The 16,719-nt window shown below is 39.2% G+C and overlaps 1 protein-coding gene across 12 annotated transcripts in view; it reads left to right on the top strand.

Moving 5' to 3' along the window:
* The window catches only part of RASGEF1B (RasGEF domain family member 1B), a 559,061-nt gene extending 544,697 nt beyond the window's left edge, over positions 1–14,364 (top strand). For all 12 annotated transcript variants that reach the window (XM_054688371.1, XM_054688366.1, XM_054688372.1 and 9 more), the window contains 7 exons: positions 94–196; positions 1,938–2,017; positions 3,121–3,216; positions 8,213–8,308; positions 8,674–8,797; positions 9,920–9,992; positions 13,033–14,364. In XM_054688371.1, the coding sequence (XP_054544346.1) occupies positions 94–196; positions 1,938–2,017; positions 3,121–3,216; positions 8,213–8,308; positions 8,674–8,797; positions 9,920–9,992; positions 13,033–13,057 (597 nt within the window). In that variant the 3' untranslated portion in view covers positions 13,058–14,364. The remainder of the gene's footprint in view (positions 1–93; positions 197–1,937; positions 2,018–3,120; positions 3,217–8,212; positions 8,309–8,673; positions 8,798–9,919; positions 9,993–13,032) is intronic.
* The last annotated feature ends 2,355 nt before the right edge of the window (positions 14,365–16,719 follow it).

Below are 16,719 nucleotides of genomic sequence, written 5' to 3'. Positions count from 1 at the left end.
TTTCTCTGTCTCTTGGTTCTCAGTGTTATTTTTTCGTAACTTATTTTACATGTGTCTGTTCTATATTGTCCTATTTTCTCTTTCTCTGTGCAGCCTGTAAAGAAGAAGCACCGGGCAAGAATGATTGAGTATTTCATTGACGTAGCTCGCGAGTGTTTTAACATTGGCAACTTTAATTCTTTGATGGCAATAATCTGTGAGTGTTTTTTGGAAGCTGCATGTCCTTTATTTTTATAGATCCTATGACATGTATCCACTGAATGTACAAGTAGTACCATTTTGTTAATGAAAAAAATGTATATTTTCATCCTAAATGATTTGAAAATCTTCAGAATGCTTTAAATATCCAAATGAATACAACTATAGATAGTATTTTTGAAGTATTCAAGAGTTTATGGATATATTTAGTCAGTTTATCCTCATCAGAATATCTGTGAAAGCTCATAAGTGAGATATAAGTATGTACCTATAAAAGCTAATCAGTGAGATATTTCTCTAAACTAAGGATTTTTAAAAAGAAGGAAGCTTGTGTATCACATATGCTAGGATGCTAAGTGATATGATTCCATCAGTGCAGCCAGGAGAGTGGCCTGAGAAATGGGAATATTTTCTGACTGCCCATGTTCCAAGTATTTATCACTCCAAACTTTCTTGCCTTAGTAAACAAACTTCCCCCCTCCTCCATATTTTGGGGATTTTAATGACAATGACTGTGTGTTTCTAACATAGGGCATGGGGTAACACTGTGTCTTGTTTTTCCCAATTTATATTTTGTTGTCTTGCCAGAATTATAATGACTCTTTCAGCTAAAAAGGTCCTAATTTATATAACAAATTATATGACTATTACACACATTGTAGGTACTTAGTAAATATTTGAATATTTCCTGGCTTTTAGACAGGGTCAATTTAAAGCAGAGAATCCATCAAATTTAATTCATTAATTTTGATCCTAATAAATTCTTGTCCCCCCCCACTAATTCTTTATTCCATTTTTTATTCACATCATAAAATTACTAGCCATTGTCAGCTCTTTATCTGGCACCCTTCATGAAAATAGTGAACAGAAGATATTTTTATTTTATTATGTTTATTGAAGTAATGTTGGTTTACAACACTATATATGTTATAGGGATATAGAGTCACATCTCTACAAATGCATATTGTCACCGCAGCCCCATCACCAAAGCCCAGTAATCCTCCACTAGAGTCCATTAGGCCACTCCCTGATTTGCTCCCAACCCACTCCTCACCATATCCTTCTGGTAGCCTCAAGTCTACAGTCAGATTTCAAGGATTTGTTTTGTCTGTTCTTTGTTTCTTTATATTCCACATATGAATAATATAAGAAAGATCATGTAAATAAGAACTCGAAAGGTCCACAGCCTAGGTAATACAAGATAACTTAATTTTCCTCTTATCCCATTAAGAAATTGTCAAGGCAAGCCATATCATGGAAGAAAGTATTTCTAATACATGTATCTAACAAAGAGTCTATAAAGAGCCAAATCTATTAAAAAAAAAAAAGGCACTACAAATGAATAAGAAGGCAAATCGAAAGAAAAGGCAAAATAGTTGAAGAGATACTTCAAGAAATACACAAATAAATAATAACTATATGAAACGATTTTCCACATCATTGTAGTTATCAATGAAATGTCATTTAAGATGACAGTGAAATTCTATTTCATACACTGGAATCACTGAACTGAAAAGGTCTGGTTGATCCAAATATTGGTGAGGACATGGAGTAAGTGGATGCTAGGACATTATTATGGGAGAGTAAAATGGTACTTTGGAAAAGAGTTTGGCAGATTTTTATAAAATTAATTATGCTCAGTGAACACTTAGGAATATAAGTTAGAATGACTCATCTTATTGCTCTATTTCAACTTTTTTTCTCCCCTTCCTTCCCCTCGCACCATTTTAAAATGGAAGCTGGCATGAATATGAGCCCAGTCTCTCGGCTAAAAAAAACTTGGGCCAAAGTGAAGACTGCCAAGTTTGATGTTCTTGAGGTATGTGAAGTTAATTTTTTTCTATCCTCTTCATCTAATGATAGTACCACAGAGAAGGAAGTTCATCTCTCCCTACAGGTCCAGGGAAACAAAAGGGATTAGAATCTGAAGAGGCGGATAAATCAGGTTGTGGCTAGTGCTTTTTAAAGTGAGAGGTGTCCATTTAGGGTTCGTTGATAGGAGAAAGGATGACCTGTCAGTCACATTACATTATATTCCAGGATGGAACTTGAATCCTGAAAGTTCTCTGGCAATGTGGGCCTACTGACTTCATGGGAAGGGTTCCCCACTCCCCAAAAATCATCATGTATCATCATTTTAACAAATTTAGCTCATCTATGAAAATAATAATAATAATCCTTCCTCTGCAATAATGGTATTTGTGTTTAAATCATATTCATGTCATTATCGCTTTGGTGTGTTGATTCTTGGTGTGTTCGTCTGTGGAGATAAGAAACTTAGGAAGTGTGATTGCCTAAGTTTCACTCCAAATTGGGAATTATCATTGTGTGTGTTCCATGATGCTTTATTTTCATATCATGTAACAAGTTTCTCTTCCTTCTGAGAAGATCATATATTTTAATTATTTGTGAATAACTTGTTACCAAGTGCAAAGAATACCTTCACTAAAAGTGGCGGATCACTGTTCATGGCTAACCAGCAACTGGCCCATTGACTTTCAAACAAAACCAGGATATTTTTCTTGGGCAGGAATTTGACTCTTCGTTATCAATTTTATGTCTAATCTCAATAGTTAACCAGGAAAGAATTCAGTCTAGGTTTAATATTATCAAAGTTGATGTCATCTTTATAAATCAACCAAACCTCAGGAAAGAAGACATTTGTATTCTTATGTGCTTCATGCCTCTGTGTGTGTGCGCGCGCATGTGTGTGTGTTTGTGTGTGTGTGTGTGTGTGTGTGTGAGAGAGAGAGAGAGAGAGACAGAGACAGAGACAGAGACAGAGAGACAGAGAGACAAGGCTATGTCAGAAGAGCCCTAATGAATTCCTAACTTACATATTTTTATGTAGTTAAAAGCATGATCTAGTAAATTTCCTGCAGGTAAGAGAACTAAATATACTCTCCTGTCTTTTGTCCTTAGCATCAAATGGACCCTTCTAGCAATTTCTATAACTATCGAACAGCTCTTCGTGGGGCAGCACAAAGGTCTTTAACTGCTCATAGTAGCAGGGAGAAGGTACGTGCTCTTTTACCTCTTCAGATCTAAGCTGATACACTGGGGAAGTTTTGTCATCTGCCACATAGGGAAGGGGAGAGCTAACGGAGGGTTACACTTGGATTGGGAAAGATATAAAACTTTGCAAATATATGTTAATACTGAAATATTTAAATGAGTTATATTTTAAGAAGTAAATTGAATCCTATGTTAAGATAATTAAAAATATTAGTGACTAGTTGGATTTAATGGAAAATAGACATTTAAACTCCACACAAGGTAGCTAATGTAATCATTTCTCTTAAAAGGGTAAGCTTGCCTCCCATGGTTAAGTCATTTATTTTCAGAAAGTAGGTTAGTTGCTGCAGCATTAGGTCTGCTGTTGCTAATTGTATATGTGGGTGGTAGAGAAAGTTGCAGGATAATGCCTAAGAAATTAATGATCCTTTCTCAGTCTATCCTACCCTTGAACAATTTAATGCTTATCTTGGATTGACCAAAATTCTGATTTTTGAGGGTCCTTTCTTGGCACATTTCAATATTCTACATCCTTACACAGGAAAGATAAGCTGACATTTGAAGATCATGTAATTTGAGAAGTAAATACTTGGTTATAGTAAAAAGACTGATGGAGAGTGCTTGGTGAAAATTATTTCCTGCTTCGATTCTGTTTATCTTTATCTTAAATAATATCTTCAACAAATAACAGAAAATGAGAGTAAAAAATTCATTTCAGGGTAGCTTACTAACTTTCCTCCCAAAAAGCTTTGCCTGTAATTATCTAAAATAAAAACAAATGCAAAAGGACCCCTCTTCCCCCTTTCAAAATACTAAATTGGGTCTCAGAAAATATAAAATATCATTTTTTATAATATTTGAGAACTGTTATAAGTACATCAACTTTTTTTTTTTTAAGATTTATTTATTTCTGCATGTAAGAGCTGGGGTACAGGCCAAAGGTGTGGGGGGTGAGAGGATTCACCAGAGACAGAGTGGGGAGCAGAACAGGCAGATCTACTGAAATACACTGCTGAGGGGAGCAGCAGGCAAGAGAGGAGAGGTCTACTGCGCCATGTGGATATCTCCCTGGCCGGGGATCGAACTCATGCTGCAGTGTCTGCAGGTAGCTTCATAGGTTGTCCCTTGCACCACCAGGGAGGTCAAGCACATCAACTTTTTAAAAATAAAGTCACAGAGGGATAAGTATCTCAGGGTAGTCCAGTGGAATTTCTCATCTTTTAAATTTTCCTTGCCCAAATTCCAATATGCTGTGACTAGATTGAGAAAATGTCTTTGGAAGTTTTAAAAAGCTTTAGAAAATTAGCACATGCTTGGGAGGATCCCAGCACACTCAGGTGCGAGGATCTTTTGGAGGCTGTCTGCAGCCCCCCATCCACCCCTCACTGTATAGGCAGGGTGCCCTCGCCTGGCCCTCATTGAGAGTTGGATGGCTTGCCCCAGGAAGAGGCCATCGAAACACATCTCTTAGTAGGGAGCTCAGCATTGGGCAAACTAATTCTGAATTTCACACCATCCCAAAGATCTCACTGACTGCTACACTTGTGGGACTCTGATAACTTGTTCCAGAAAAATGTCCAGTGTTTCTACACTTTATATCATATAATAGATTCTGCCTGGTTTAGTTTTGTTGATTTTTTAACCAGTTATGTGTGAGCTTGTGAGTTGTACTTTCTAGTTAATAAAACAGATGGAATCACCATCATTTAAAATATATATATGTATGCCTTTTCCAAAATTGGTCTCAATGTCTAAGAATGAGAACATTTCTGGATAAAATCCAGCTTTTGTTCAAAAGAATTGAGACTCCTTGTTGAAGTGAGGGTAGACTCTTTATTCCTAGGTAATGTCTCATTTTAAAATCTTAGTGATAACATGACTAGAGTAATAGTATCTTTGATTTCCTTTCATATCTCAAGTTTATGTGGTCAAAGGGACACTTTACTAGGTACAAATTGGTCTTCCATGCAGGGCCCTTAAGTGATCCTTACATAGCTATATTGTTTTTCCCTGTGGGTACTCATGCCTTCAGGTTGTAACCACTTCTCATATGATTACATCGTTTCAAAGCCTTTTAACCCATTTCAGTTTTGTTTGTGGGAACTTGTTCCTACTCATCAGCATTTATTCCTGGGTGTGGAACTTATAATGCCTCTAAGAATGAGTCTCTGAATTAAGAATATTTTGAGAAGGATTTGAAAAACATTACCTTAGAAGTTCTCCCACTACAGATAGCATTGACAAGATCCCTTAGAAACCAAACTTTTACTACCCTGGTAGTAACCTGTGTCTCTCTCTCTCTCAGCTCAGGGAAATCTGAAATCCTTATATATCACCAGTTTTTATGAAGTTAGTTTTATATAGGACTACAGATAATGCAGGGACTTGGCCACAGGTAAATAAAGCAGTTGGAGGAGCTTGTGAGGCATTGTAGGCATAAGAAACAGAGTGGTGATGGATCTTTAGGCAGACTACTTGTATTCGTTTCCTTGCAAGTGTGTTTCAAACGATTAATAGTGTATCGTCTTGCAGGCAATAGAATGCAAACAATCACATAAGATATAGCCTAGGATACCCAAATGGAGGCCCATACCATGAACTTGTGGAAAGTTTGAGTATCAATGAGGCATGTTACATGAATCTCAAACCCAATGCTGTAGAATAGACCCCCAAAATGAAGTTCTTGCTTAAAAACTCTCATACATAGGCAAATGTTGCCTCTTGAGTGTAATTTAATCCTCCTCTCCCAGGGGCTGCCTTATGATGATGTATTCTTATCTTTGAGTGGATCAATATTTGCCCTCTTTATGTGGGGCCCGTTGGTTTTTGTGGGGTTTTTTGAGTGTTTAATTGCGTTTTAACCCATATTACTAATTTAATCTTCACCAAAGGTCCGTGAGGTACTACTATTCCCATTTTAACTTAAGGAAACTAGGTTTTCTTAGTATGTCGGTTTTATACCAGGGACTGACAAGCTTTTATTTTAGGCTTTGAGGCCATGCTGTCTCTGTTGGAACTACTCCATTCTGTTACAGCACAAGAGCGGTGATAGACAATAAGAGATGAATGAGTGAACATGACTGTTTTCCAGCAAAGCTGTTTGGCCCTTGTAATTTGCATGTCATATACTTTTCATGCCCACAAAATATTATTCTTTTAATTTTTTTCAGACATTTTAAAAAGGTAAAATATGTGACTTCTAGGCCAAACCAAAGCAGGTTGTGGGCTTGGGCCAGGTTGCAGACCACGGGTTGCAGACTCCTGGCTTCTACCGCCAATAAATTGTGGAATCAGATTTTAAACAAGTAGCCAAAGCCCAGAGCTTCCCACTCACAAGTGGTTTTTTCAAGGACTCAGGTTTAGGTGTGTTTTTATTAGTAGTACTGTGTCTGTTGAGTTCTAAACTAATAGAGAAATACTAGTAATATTTAAGGAGAAAATGAGGGGATCTTTGATAATTCAGCTTTAGAGTCTTCCATAGACAATAGCAAATGATTAAATGTCTATTCAAACAAGTTGTTGAAACTAAAAAGACTTGGTTATTTTCAGATTAATGATACAAAAAAAAATCAAAGCAATCTTTTTAAATGACTTAAGGATAAAATCTGAATTATAGAAGTGAAAATTGATACTTAATACTTATGTGTATGAGTCAAAATTATGTTTTCCAGACCTTCCATTCATTTAGTATAGATGTACTCTATGAGTCAGCTTCTCAGAAGCTTAGGAGAACTTCAAAGACCTGCCCTTGGGTAAACAACACAGGTCCACAATCTGTGTCTGGACCATTATTTGCATGGTAGCAAATTTAGAATCCTCAAAAACATGTTAGTATTTGGGAGAAAGCAGAAGTTACTACGTCTGAGATTTGTTCTTTGCTCATTATGGGCTTAGTTGGATTTAGGGTGCATTCTTAGAGCTTATTATTTTAGTTTAAATAAATACCACCTCATTAAGCCAAAGATGTGAAACAGGAAAGTCTTACTAAAGAAGCTTCATTGTTTTTTTTATCAGCCATTAATTTGAATTTACATCTTTATATTCCTCCTTCACTGGAGCCCATCTCACAACATGTTGTGCAAGGTATTTCTTTGGTGATTTCCCATGAAAACAGGTGCTAGCTTGTTCTGTCATATGAAGACCAGGTTTATGTAATAGGAAGCTAGTAGAAGCAATTACCTAAAACCTGAGCACTTACATTATCTTGAGCAATGTCTTCAAGGGCAAAATGAAATATTCATCTAAAATAAAAGTTCAGGGCCTCCCCTGGTGGCGCAGCAGTTGGGCTCTGGGCTGCGAAGCAGCCCGCAGCCTCTGCAGTGCCGGGTCAATCCCCGGCCACCAGCGAGGGTCCCACATGGCACGACAGACCACTCCTGTCATGCCCGCTGCTCCCCTCAGCAGTGTATTTCATCAGTCTGTCTATTCTGTTCCCCACTCTAGCTCTGGTGAATTCTCTCACCCAACTGCGCTTCTGACTGTACCCAGTGCTTGTATAAATAAATAAATAAATCTTAAAATAAAATAAAATAAAAGTTCATCCAAAATGTAGACATCTAAATGACATAGCAATACAGATCCCAGCAGGAAGATGGGTCATACATCTTAATAACTTGCTACCTGCATCCATGGAATTCTATTAATATTTGGTTGTAACTAAATGAAAAGCTTGAGTACTATCTTTTCCCTTTGATTATAGCCAGAACTTCTAGGTTTTATTTTATTGTATGCTATTACCTTGTAAAAAGTAGGAAAAACTATGGTAACACCATGAAGCAGCCATACACCTATCAATGTTACTTGTCTTTGCTGTGTCTTGGTTATTAATAGCATTTATGTCTTAAGCAAAACTATGTAAGGGAGGAAAATGCTGTCTTGAGCAGTGAATAATATATTGTGTGTGTTAATCCAGAGTTAATGTTGTTCATCAATTTCTTGTACTGCTTGATGAGAAGACAACTTTTTGCCCAAACAAACCAACATCTTTTGTTTTCTCTAGATTGTGATACCATTCTTCAGTCTTTTAATCAAAGATATTTATTTCCTCAATGAGGGCTGCGCCAACCGCCTTCCAAACGGCCATGTCAACTTTGAGGTAAGAGCAGGCTGCAAAAATCTGAGAAGGGCATGCTTCTTCCAGCATTGCATCCTAGCTAAGCAACTAAAGCTGAGTCTGAAATTCTAGAATCAAGTTTCCTCTTTCCCAAATGTTTTTTTTTTAAGAAAATAGTAACAACCAAGTAGAACTATTAATTGCATCATTATGATTATTTTCTGGGCCTACTCAAGTCAGTTTTCACCTTTGCCTTAACAAATACCTCTACCTAATTTTTGTTCAATTAAGAAAATTATGTAGCTCAGAAGATTAGAAGCTAGAGGGAAACATTAAATGAATTTTATCTCTTCAAAGCTCACACTTTTTGATGATGGCCTTTTAAGTTCTTTTCTTTTGTTCTTTAGAAATTTTGGGAACTGGCCAAACAAGTGAGTGAATTCATGACATGGAAACAAGTGGAATGTCCATTTGAGAGGGACCGGAAGATCATGCAGTATCTGCTCACCGTACCAGTCTTCAGTGAAGACGGTGAGTAGGCCACTGGGCTGTGTACCACCAGCTTCTCAGACCCTGTGCTAGGGAAAGAAAGCTGCCTACTGCCTTGTATGGTACAAGGTTTGTCTTCTGACCTTGTTCATTGTAAGACTTCCATTACATAGCAAACCATATGATTTATCCATAAGATATTTAAGCCAGCTATGCTTTGGGCGAAAATGGAAAGTTATTGAAGGATTGAAGGATTTGCACCCCACACCCCACCCCCGTAACCCCCATGTTTGGGTTTGCTTCAATTTATTTTTTTTAAAAAGGTATTTTTGGGTATTTTGATATTCAAGTCAATTTGAAAAAAACCCCAGTCAATTGCTATCCTCCACTGTTTGAAAAAGTAATGGAAAGTCCTGACCTGTTAATACATTAAGGAGTTTGAGGTGGAAAAGTGATTGATTGTATACAGAAAAAAATTCACCAACTAACCAGAAAAAAAGTTCAGGTTTGTAAAAGACATGGGGACTTATTCTATTGATTTGTTATATCCTAATATTATAGAAATCAATTGTATACATAGCTGACCATTTCTCCTACTAAATGGATAGTGCTTATGATAATACTGAAGAGCTCTTTAAATTAATATTACTCATTCCAGAGGGGATTTGATTATTTTTAACCTCTATAGATATGCTTAAAAAAACACAAACTTATCAATCTTTGAATAAAGATTCCTTTTTATTTTAAAGAAAAAATATTCAAAGACTGGGAAATTAGCTTAGAAAAATCTGGCTTTTTATCTACGAACTTTTTTTTAAAAATCAAGGCTACCAGCCCCTTCTCTATAATGGACACAAATGTGAGTGGATGAGAGCATATTGTGTCTTGCATTCATAAGCCTTTCTTTCCCCTAGCTGGTCTCTTAGTTAATTAAGTGCCTTTTTGGCCTAGAGACCTTAGGCTTTTGTTAAGGTGCCAAGGAACTAAGTGATGGTTGTGTGCTTAATAAAACTTTGAAACTCTCCATCATAATCTGATAATTTAAAGACTATGTTTTGCTATAGTGCTTGGCTCAGATTGGGCAGGGGAGGGGTGATATCATATAATGATGGGTGATAGAGAGGGCATCACTATTAATGTCTACTTGTTTGTGGTTGATTATAGCTCTCTACTTGGCTTCCTATGAGAGTGAAGGACCTGAAAATCATATAGAGAAAGACAGATGGAAGTCTTTAAGGTGGGTCTCAACGCTGCTCACTGCTGTGCACATGTGAAGATGATGTTGGCCTTAATTGAAGAATGCCCAATGCTTTCCAGCAGTCCCTGCCCGGAAGCCCCTCCAAGTCCTGTGCACCTACCCCCTCTTAACTGAATCTCTGTGCCTTAGAATCCTCCATAGCATCGTTCAGTTTTACTGCCTTCGCTTTTTTAGACGCACGGATACAGAGTGACCCTCTTCTTCCCGTCTCCCATTATTTTATTGAATGAAAAATTAAACTTCTCCCAGGCATGGAAAAGAGAGTACTGACTCAGTTTCTTCACCTAAAAGATAAGAAGTTCAGACTATGTGTCTGAATTAACTCTAACTCTGAGCTTTTATTTGACTTGAGAGCAAAGAGACCTAATTGCTGGCTGGTTAATTTTAGTGTATCATTATCAGCTGTATCTTGGTCTGTTTTTAGTTTGGGAGAGGGAGTTTAAACATAATTTAGAATTTAGAAAATTTTCTTAATCTATGAGTATTTTCAAACAAAACTAAGGTGAATTTGAGTTTTAAGCATTTGAGATACTTTGAGAGACAAAAGAAGTCCAGAATATAGTAATAATATATTCAAAATGGCCATTTGTGTATTTCTACTTAGAGACTCTAGGAACAACTACCTTTTTATACCATGGTAGTTGTTTTTGGTTTTACCTTTCAGTGAGGCAGGATGATGTAACAAAGACTTTGGAATTATCCTCAGAAGGAGTCATGGTGATTGGAGATAATTTCTTTTCTACTTTACAAAGTATTTCAGATGTACAAAAGGAGTAAAGGATGATGTCTACCCATGATTCCAACTCCATATAAAAATAAAATTGCATATGGTGGTATCCCACTTATAATCCTCTCCAGTTATGATTTGAGATGCTTCTTTTATCCCAGATACAAACATAAAGGTGTGGCCAAAACCTGGAATCCTGGGATAAACAGGCTTGCTGTTCTGTTGCCCCACTTTACTTTTATGCAAATTTGTGTCTGGTGGTGGCACGTTGATATTAAAATTTTGTGTTACTCTGTATTGGTATTAAAGGACATTTACTGTACTGTTTAATATTACTCATGAATTAAACATGAATCTCAGAGTACACATCTTGCTGGATAAAGGATTTCTGAATTACATCTTATAGTTACCCTTTTTAGCTGGATGTTTGCCTTCTGTATTTCTCCTTTTAATTTCCCATTTCCATTTCTTAAAATCTTAAATGTGATGTGGCCCCAGTATACAACTTAGCTATTGTTACTTTTATAGATTTTTAAAAATGATAAATTGTCTATACACAAGTGTATCTGCAATACCTGTGAAATTCCAGCCATAAAATTAATACAACCCTACCACATACTTCTTATCTGGTTATTCTTTGCCGGTTGTTATTCTTTTGTGCCATATTCCTGTTGATTAGTGGTTAGGGTGAAAGGGCTTATAAGTCAGAGGGTTGATAGTAAAAGCTATGGGTTGAATTGTACAATCCTCCCCCTGTCTGTACATGCAAAAACAATCACATTTAACATTTGATTGGTTGAAATGTGACCAAAGAATTTACTAGAGGATGTAGAAATGTGAAGCAAAAAGAGGGTGTACTGTACTGGATTAACATCAGGCAGGAATCCGTCAGTCAGTCCACAGTAGTACTCAACTCAGAAGTGCTCATCGTGATACACTGAGAGGAGTTCTTGGAGGAACAAGCAAGGGCACAAGTAGAGTGAGTGACAAGTATAAGGAGACACGTATAGATGCAGAGAAGATGTATTCTTTGGTATAAAACACTTGTTTGATATTAATTTTTTTTTTAAATATTTATGTATACAAGAATTGGGGCACAGGCCAGAGGTGCAGGGGGTGAGAGGATTCACCAGAGACAGAGTGGGGAGCAAAACAGTGAGATCTACTGAAATACATTGCTGAGGGGAGCAGAGGGTGAGACAGGAGAGGTCTGCTGTGCCATGTGGGTAGCTCCCTGGGGATCGACCTCTTGCTGCAGTGGCTGACGATAGCTTATGATAGCACTGCATCTTTAACTCCTACACCACCCGGGAGGCCTTTAAAATTGTTTGTAAGGAACTTGGAAGAACAAGTTGCCTTTTGAGTCTCTGGATTTAAGCCACACACTCTGCCTTTTCCACATCCATGTGTATTCTCAAGTTCCCTTCCAGGGCCGCCACCCATGACCCTCCTCTCTCCCGTAAGAGTCCCTCTGAGCTCAGGACTAGGGCAGTCTTCTCCGGCTGCAGACCGTGTACTGTTTGGTAGTGGAAGTACTGCTTTTTCCTACTGCCATGGAAGCCTCTTGTGGGCAGGCACAGGGTTTTCCCCTCATGTAAACCACAGGTCTGGACACATGCCCTGCAGTGCTGAGCGTGGCATGGGGCTACTGTGGGTGTTGGCCAAGGGAGTATCCACAAAGGGGATGGAACGTAGCCACAAAGAAAAGAACGTAGATAGGTTTTGATAGTTTGCAAAGCCATGTGTGTCAAGTGGAAACTGAGATTAGTTATTCTAGAATAACAGTCCCTACCATTATTGAAGGCAATAAGATATTTTTCATAGATCCTTTACCTGACACTTTTCAGCAGTGGCAATAACAAATACATTCTAAGGGCAGATGCCTTTCTTTGTCACTTGCTATTTAACTGCCCTCAGTGGTCATGGACTGTGAAAATGAAGACGCATTATATACCAAGTAAACCCATCTGTGATAAGACCAGAACATAACCAAAAACTTTTTTTTCCTAAAAAAAACATTATTAATGACCCTTTGTTTCATTTTCATATAAAGCCACGTAAAAGATAGATTTACCAAAATACAAAATTTTCATCTGTCTAGTAATATTTAAGTGACTAACATTTCTCCCCCAAAACCCAGAACTCCACAAAGTTTGATATTTTCCCTCTTTTTAATTATTAAAAATCAAATGTAAAACACAGGAAAGGTGAAGGTAGGTTTGGCAATGCATTTTAATCCTAATTCAAAAATTTTGCCACACTCTTGCTTATAATGTCTTCTTTATTACTCAGGTCAAGCCTCTTAGGCAGAGTTTAACGAGCGGGACGCTGATCGCTGCTGCTGCTGCTGCATCTCCAGTCCTTGAGCCACTGGCCTTTGTTTTCTGGCATCTACGGAAAATCACGAAGTCCCTGCAAGTGAGCTCCCCAAGAGCAGATGGGGAACTGATTTCCCACAGCTGACAGATTGACTCAGATTTTGTGAGACTGAACTGTTCACTGAAGACACTTGGGAATGAATCCTCCTAAGATCCCAGCGCTGCACATGATTCATCTCCTGGAATTTCCATGTGAATCACAGCTCTGCACCTGGATGGAGCTTTCTTTTGTGTGTGTTTTTTATTTGGTTGAACATTTGCTGCTAATGGGACTTGTCCAGCTGAGTGCTGGCTCTTAGGAAGCCCATGTTTCTTTGTTAACTTAAATGAAAAAGGGAGAGGAGGGAGGGGAAAACCCCCTCTGTAAGTCCCCAACCTCAGCTCCATCCGTCTTGCCAGGGGGGACAGACTGGTGGACTCCTGCTCCCCTCGTGCGTGCTGTCTTGTGAACGCCTCTCCTCCCTCTTCCTCCAAGGTTTTGAGTTGGCTGCTGGTTAGCAAACTCCTTTTTACCCATATAAGTTATTTAATATAATGATGAAGCTCAACACTGTGGTAGGAAAATAGCCACTAGAAAAAGAAGCAGAGTTTGTCATTGGACTTTTTAATGGTCTAGAAGGACTTTCATTTTCTTTGCCCTGCTCAGCTGTTTACAACTGACCACTGTATTTTACGGATGTATTTTTCAGTAGTTTTTTTGTTATTTAGTATTCCATTATTCCTACTTTTTTTCTCTTGTAAACTTAAATGATCTGACTTTTAGGGTCTTGGAAAAACCCAGAGCCTAATTACAGTTTAATTTTTTTAACAGACTGTTATTTTCATTCATTACCTTTTGGAGTCTGTTGGTGACTAAACATGTGAACAAAGAATACATTGGAAAACTTACACCCCCCCACCCCCACCCCGCAGACCCTCCCACTGCAGCAGTGAACAAAACAAATGAAAAACATCTTGCTGTTAACTTAAAGGTCGACCTAATTGTGAAATAGTTCACCTTGTTAAACATCTAAATAAGTCTGTAGTTGCTCTGCAAACAGCCGTTATATTTATTTACTCTAGGAGAAACTGTAGAGTAGTAAACTGTGCTAATGAAAAACAAAACATCTTGTTCAAAACAGAGATGTATTTGAAAACATAATGACATTGTTTGGAAAAACAGCATGTATGTTTGCTGCACGCCATCTCAGTAGACCTGAAATGCCTCCAAGCTGTCCCTTTACAGCCATCAATATATTTTACACTCTGCAACTAAGAGTGGTAGCGTCTTTCTTCTCTTTATGGTTGGGATTATTGGGCTGGAGGGGCTATAGTCTTAGCAGTTCAACGCACATGACTGAAAGTGTGTCCATCCTTGAGGAAGTGGCCTTGGGGAGAATGTGTGTGTGCTCATTGCTTTTCTAAAAATGAATCTTGGGAAGCATTTAATAAACATTGCTTGCCAGGTAAGGTAACTTGCTGAGACGTTAGCACAGATGATCATCCCACTTTTTAGGGGTAGAGGTAAAACAGCATTAGAGAGTCCCAAGGCTGGGGCATAGGTCTGTGGGTTCTCACCCATATGCTCATAATGTGCTTGCAAGAGATGACTAAGGCTCAGGGTGCAACTTCAATGGGATTTATTAAAAAACGGAAATCGGAAAAAAGGGAAGTTCTAAGTGCACAGATGGCTGGCTGCCACACCCCAGCCCAGAGAGTCCACAGTGTCCAGTGGTCCAAAACAAAGGCCGCTCATTCAAGATGGCACTGTCTCTGCTGAGAGCCTGGAGCTGGCGGCACACCGGCTAGCAGTAGATCAAGATCCAACTCACAGCAACAGCCAGAGGTGTGGTGCTGCTGAGGTGACACCACAGCAGTCAGCAACACCTGCGCCAAGGCCTTGTTGGCCAGTGCCTGACACTGGACCTGATGGTGCCAGAGGGTCAGAGCAGTAGACAGCTCTCAGGAGTCACTGGACACAGGTCATCAGTCCTGATGGTGCCAGAGTACAGGCACGAGTGTTACAGCCTATGAGAGCTGATAGTCTTTAAGAGAAGACACCAGGCACAGGACCTCAGGCACAGACCAGTGGTGCCCATCAGCAGGTCAGCTTGGAGGCAAGGACAGCACTTAGGTTTCAATTTGAAGCAGAGATCAGATGTGGGGTTCTCAGAGGTCTGCCAAGGTCTATGAAGTTCTTCTAGGAAAAGGTCCAGATGAGTCTGAGTCCAAAAGTCTGAATCAATCCCTCTGGAGACTCAGCTTATGTCCCTTGCCTTTCAAGTGTGATCAGTCCATTCACAGTAGCAGCTGTCTGATGGGCACTGGTCAAGCTGCAATCAGATTGGCTCATTTTTCTATTCCAGCACCATATTCAAAAGGGAGATCCCAGTCACCTGCCCAGAACCGACCTGCGCTGAGGTCAGGGAAGCCACCTTGACCCTGTACCAGGCCACCGCTGCAGAAGCTTGGGGCTGGCCTGCAGACTGCTGGCCCTTAAGCCCATTCACACCCCCAGGAAGCAATAGCCATGCAGCTCCTATTTCATAAACAGGCCTACTCATTAACATCATCACCACCGTCATGTGGTCCAAGACCATATTGCCAATGAGACACAAAGATTCAAGCTACGCTCTAATTCCAGAGTCTATACTTTCAACCACACCACCAAGCCTTCTCAAACTTAAGTCTTGCAAATAACCCAGGGATCTTGTTGATCTGCAGATTTACATGCTATAAGTCTGGGGGTCATAGATGCTGCTGATGCTGATGGTTCTGGAAGGTCTTAGGGCAGTGAGGCATTGCACAGGGCTACCTGCTTCTTGGCACTGCCTTTCCCGCAACCCGAATGCTTTAGTTCATGAGGTGAAAGCAGCTAGGTGTATCTTTTGACCATTTACATCAGGAGTTGGCAAACTATGGACTGCTGGTCATGTCTGCCTGTATTGTTTGACCCACAGTTAACAATGGTCAAAAATCAAAAGACTCATAATTGATGACACATGAAGATTACATGGGATACAGATGTCAGTGTTCATAAATGAAGTTTTTTTCTTTTTTTAAAGATTTATTTGTTTGTTTGTTTGTTTGTTTGTTTATACAAGCACTGGGTACAGTCAGAAGCATGGGACGGTGAGAGAATTCACCAGAGCCAGAGCGGGGAACAGAACAGGCAGACTGATGAAATACACTGTGGAGGTGAGCAGCGGGCATGGCAGGAGAGGTCTGTTGCACCATGTGGGACCCTCACCGGTGGCCGGGAATCGAACCAGCGCTGCAGAGGCTGCAGGCAGCTTTGCAGCCTAACGCTCAATCGCTGTGTCACCAGGGGAGGCCCCATAAATGAAGTTTTATTGGAACTCAGCCACACTGTTCATGCATCGCTGTGACTGCTTTGTGCTGCAAATGCAGAGCCTTACAGTTTCAATAGGGCCTGGATGGCCAGCAATGTCTCCAATATTGACTCTGGCCCTTTACAGAAAGTTTGCTGTCCCCTTATCTAAGTGATTATTTTGAGCATAACAATGAGTTTGCAAAAATGCCATGACATCTCTGTTATACATTGGATACATAAATGTGGCTACTGAAAATATTTGCTAAAGTGGCATTAGACCTAAAATGT

This window comes from Talpa occidentalis, unplaced genomic scaffold (assembly GCF_014898055.3).
Source record: "Talpa occidentalis isolate TD23 unplaced genomic scaffold, MPIMG_talOcc4v2.1 talOcc4.6, whole genome shotgun sequence".
Taxonomy (NCBI): domain Eukaryota; kingdom Metazoa; phylum Chordata; class Mammalia; order Eulipotyphla; family Talpidae; genus Talpa; species Talpa occidentalis.
The sequence above is the reverse complement of the archived record's forward strand: the minus strand, read 5'-3'. Positions and strand labels throughout refer to the sequence as shown.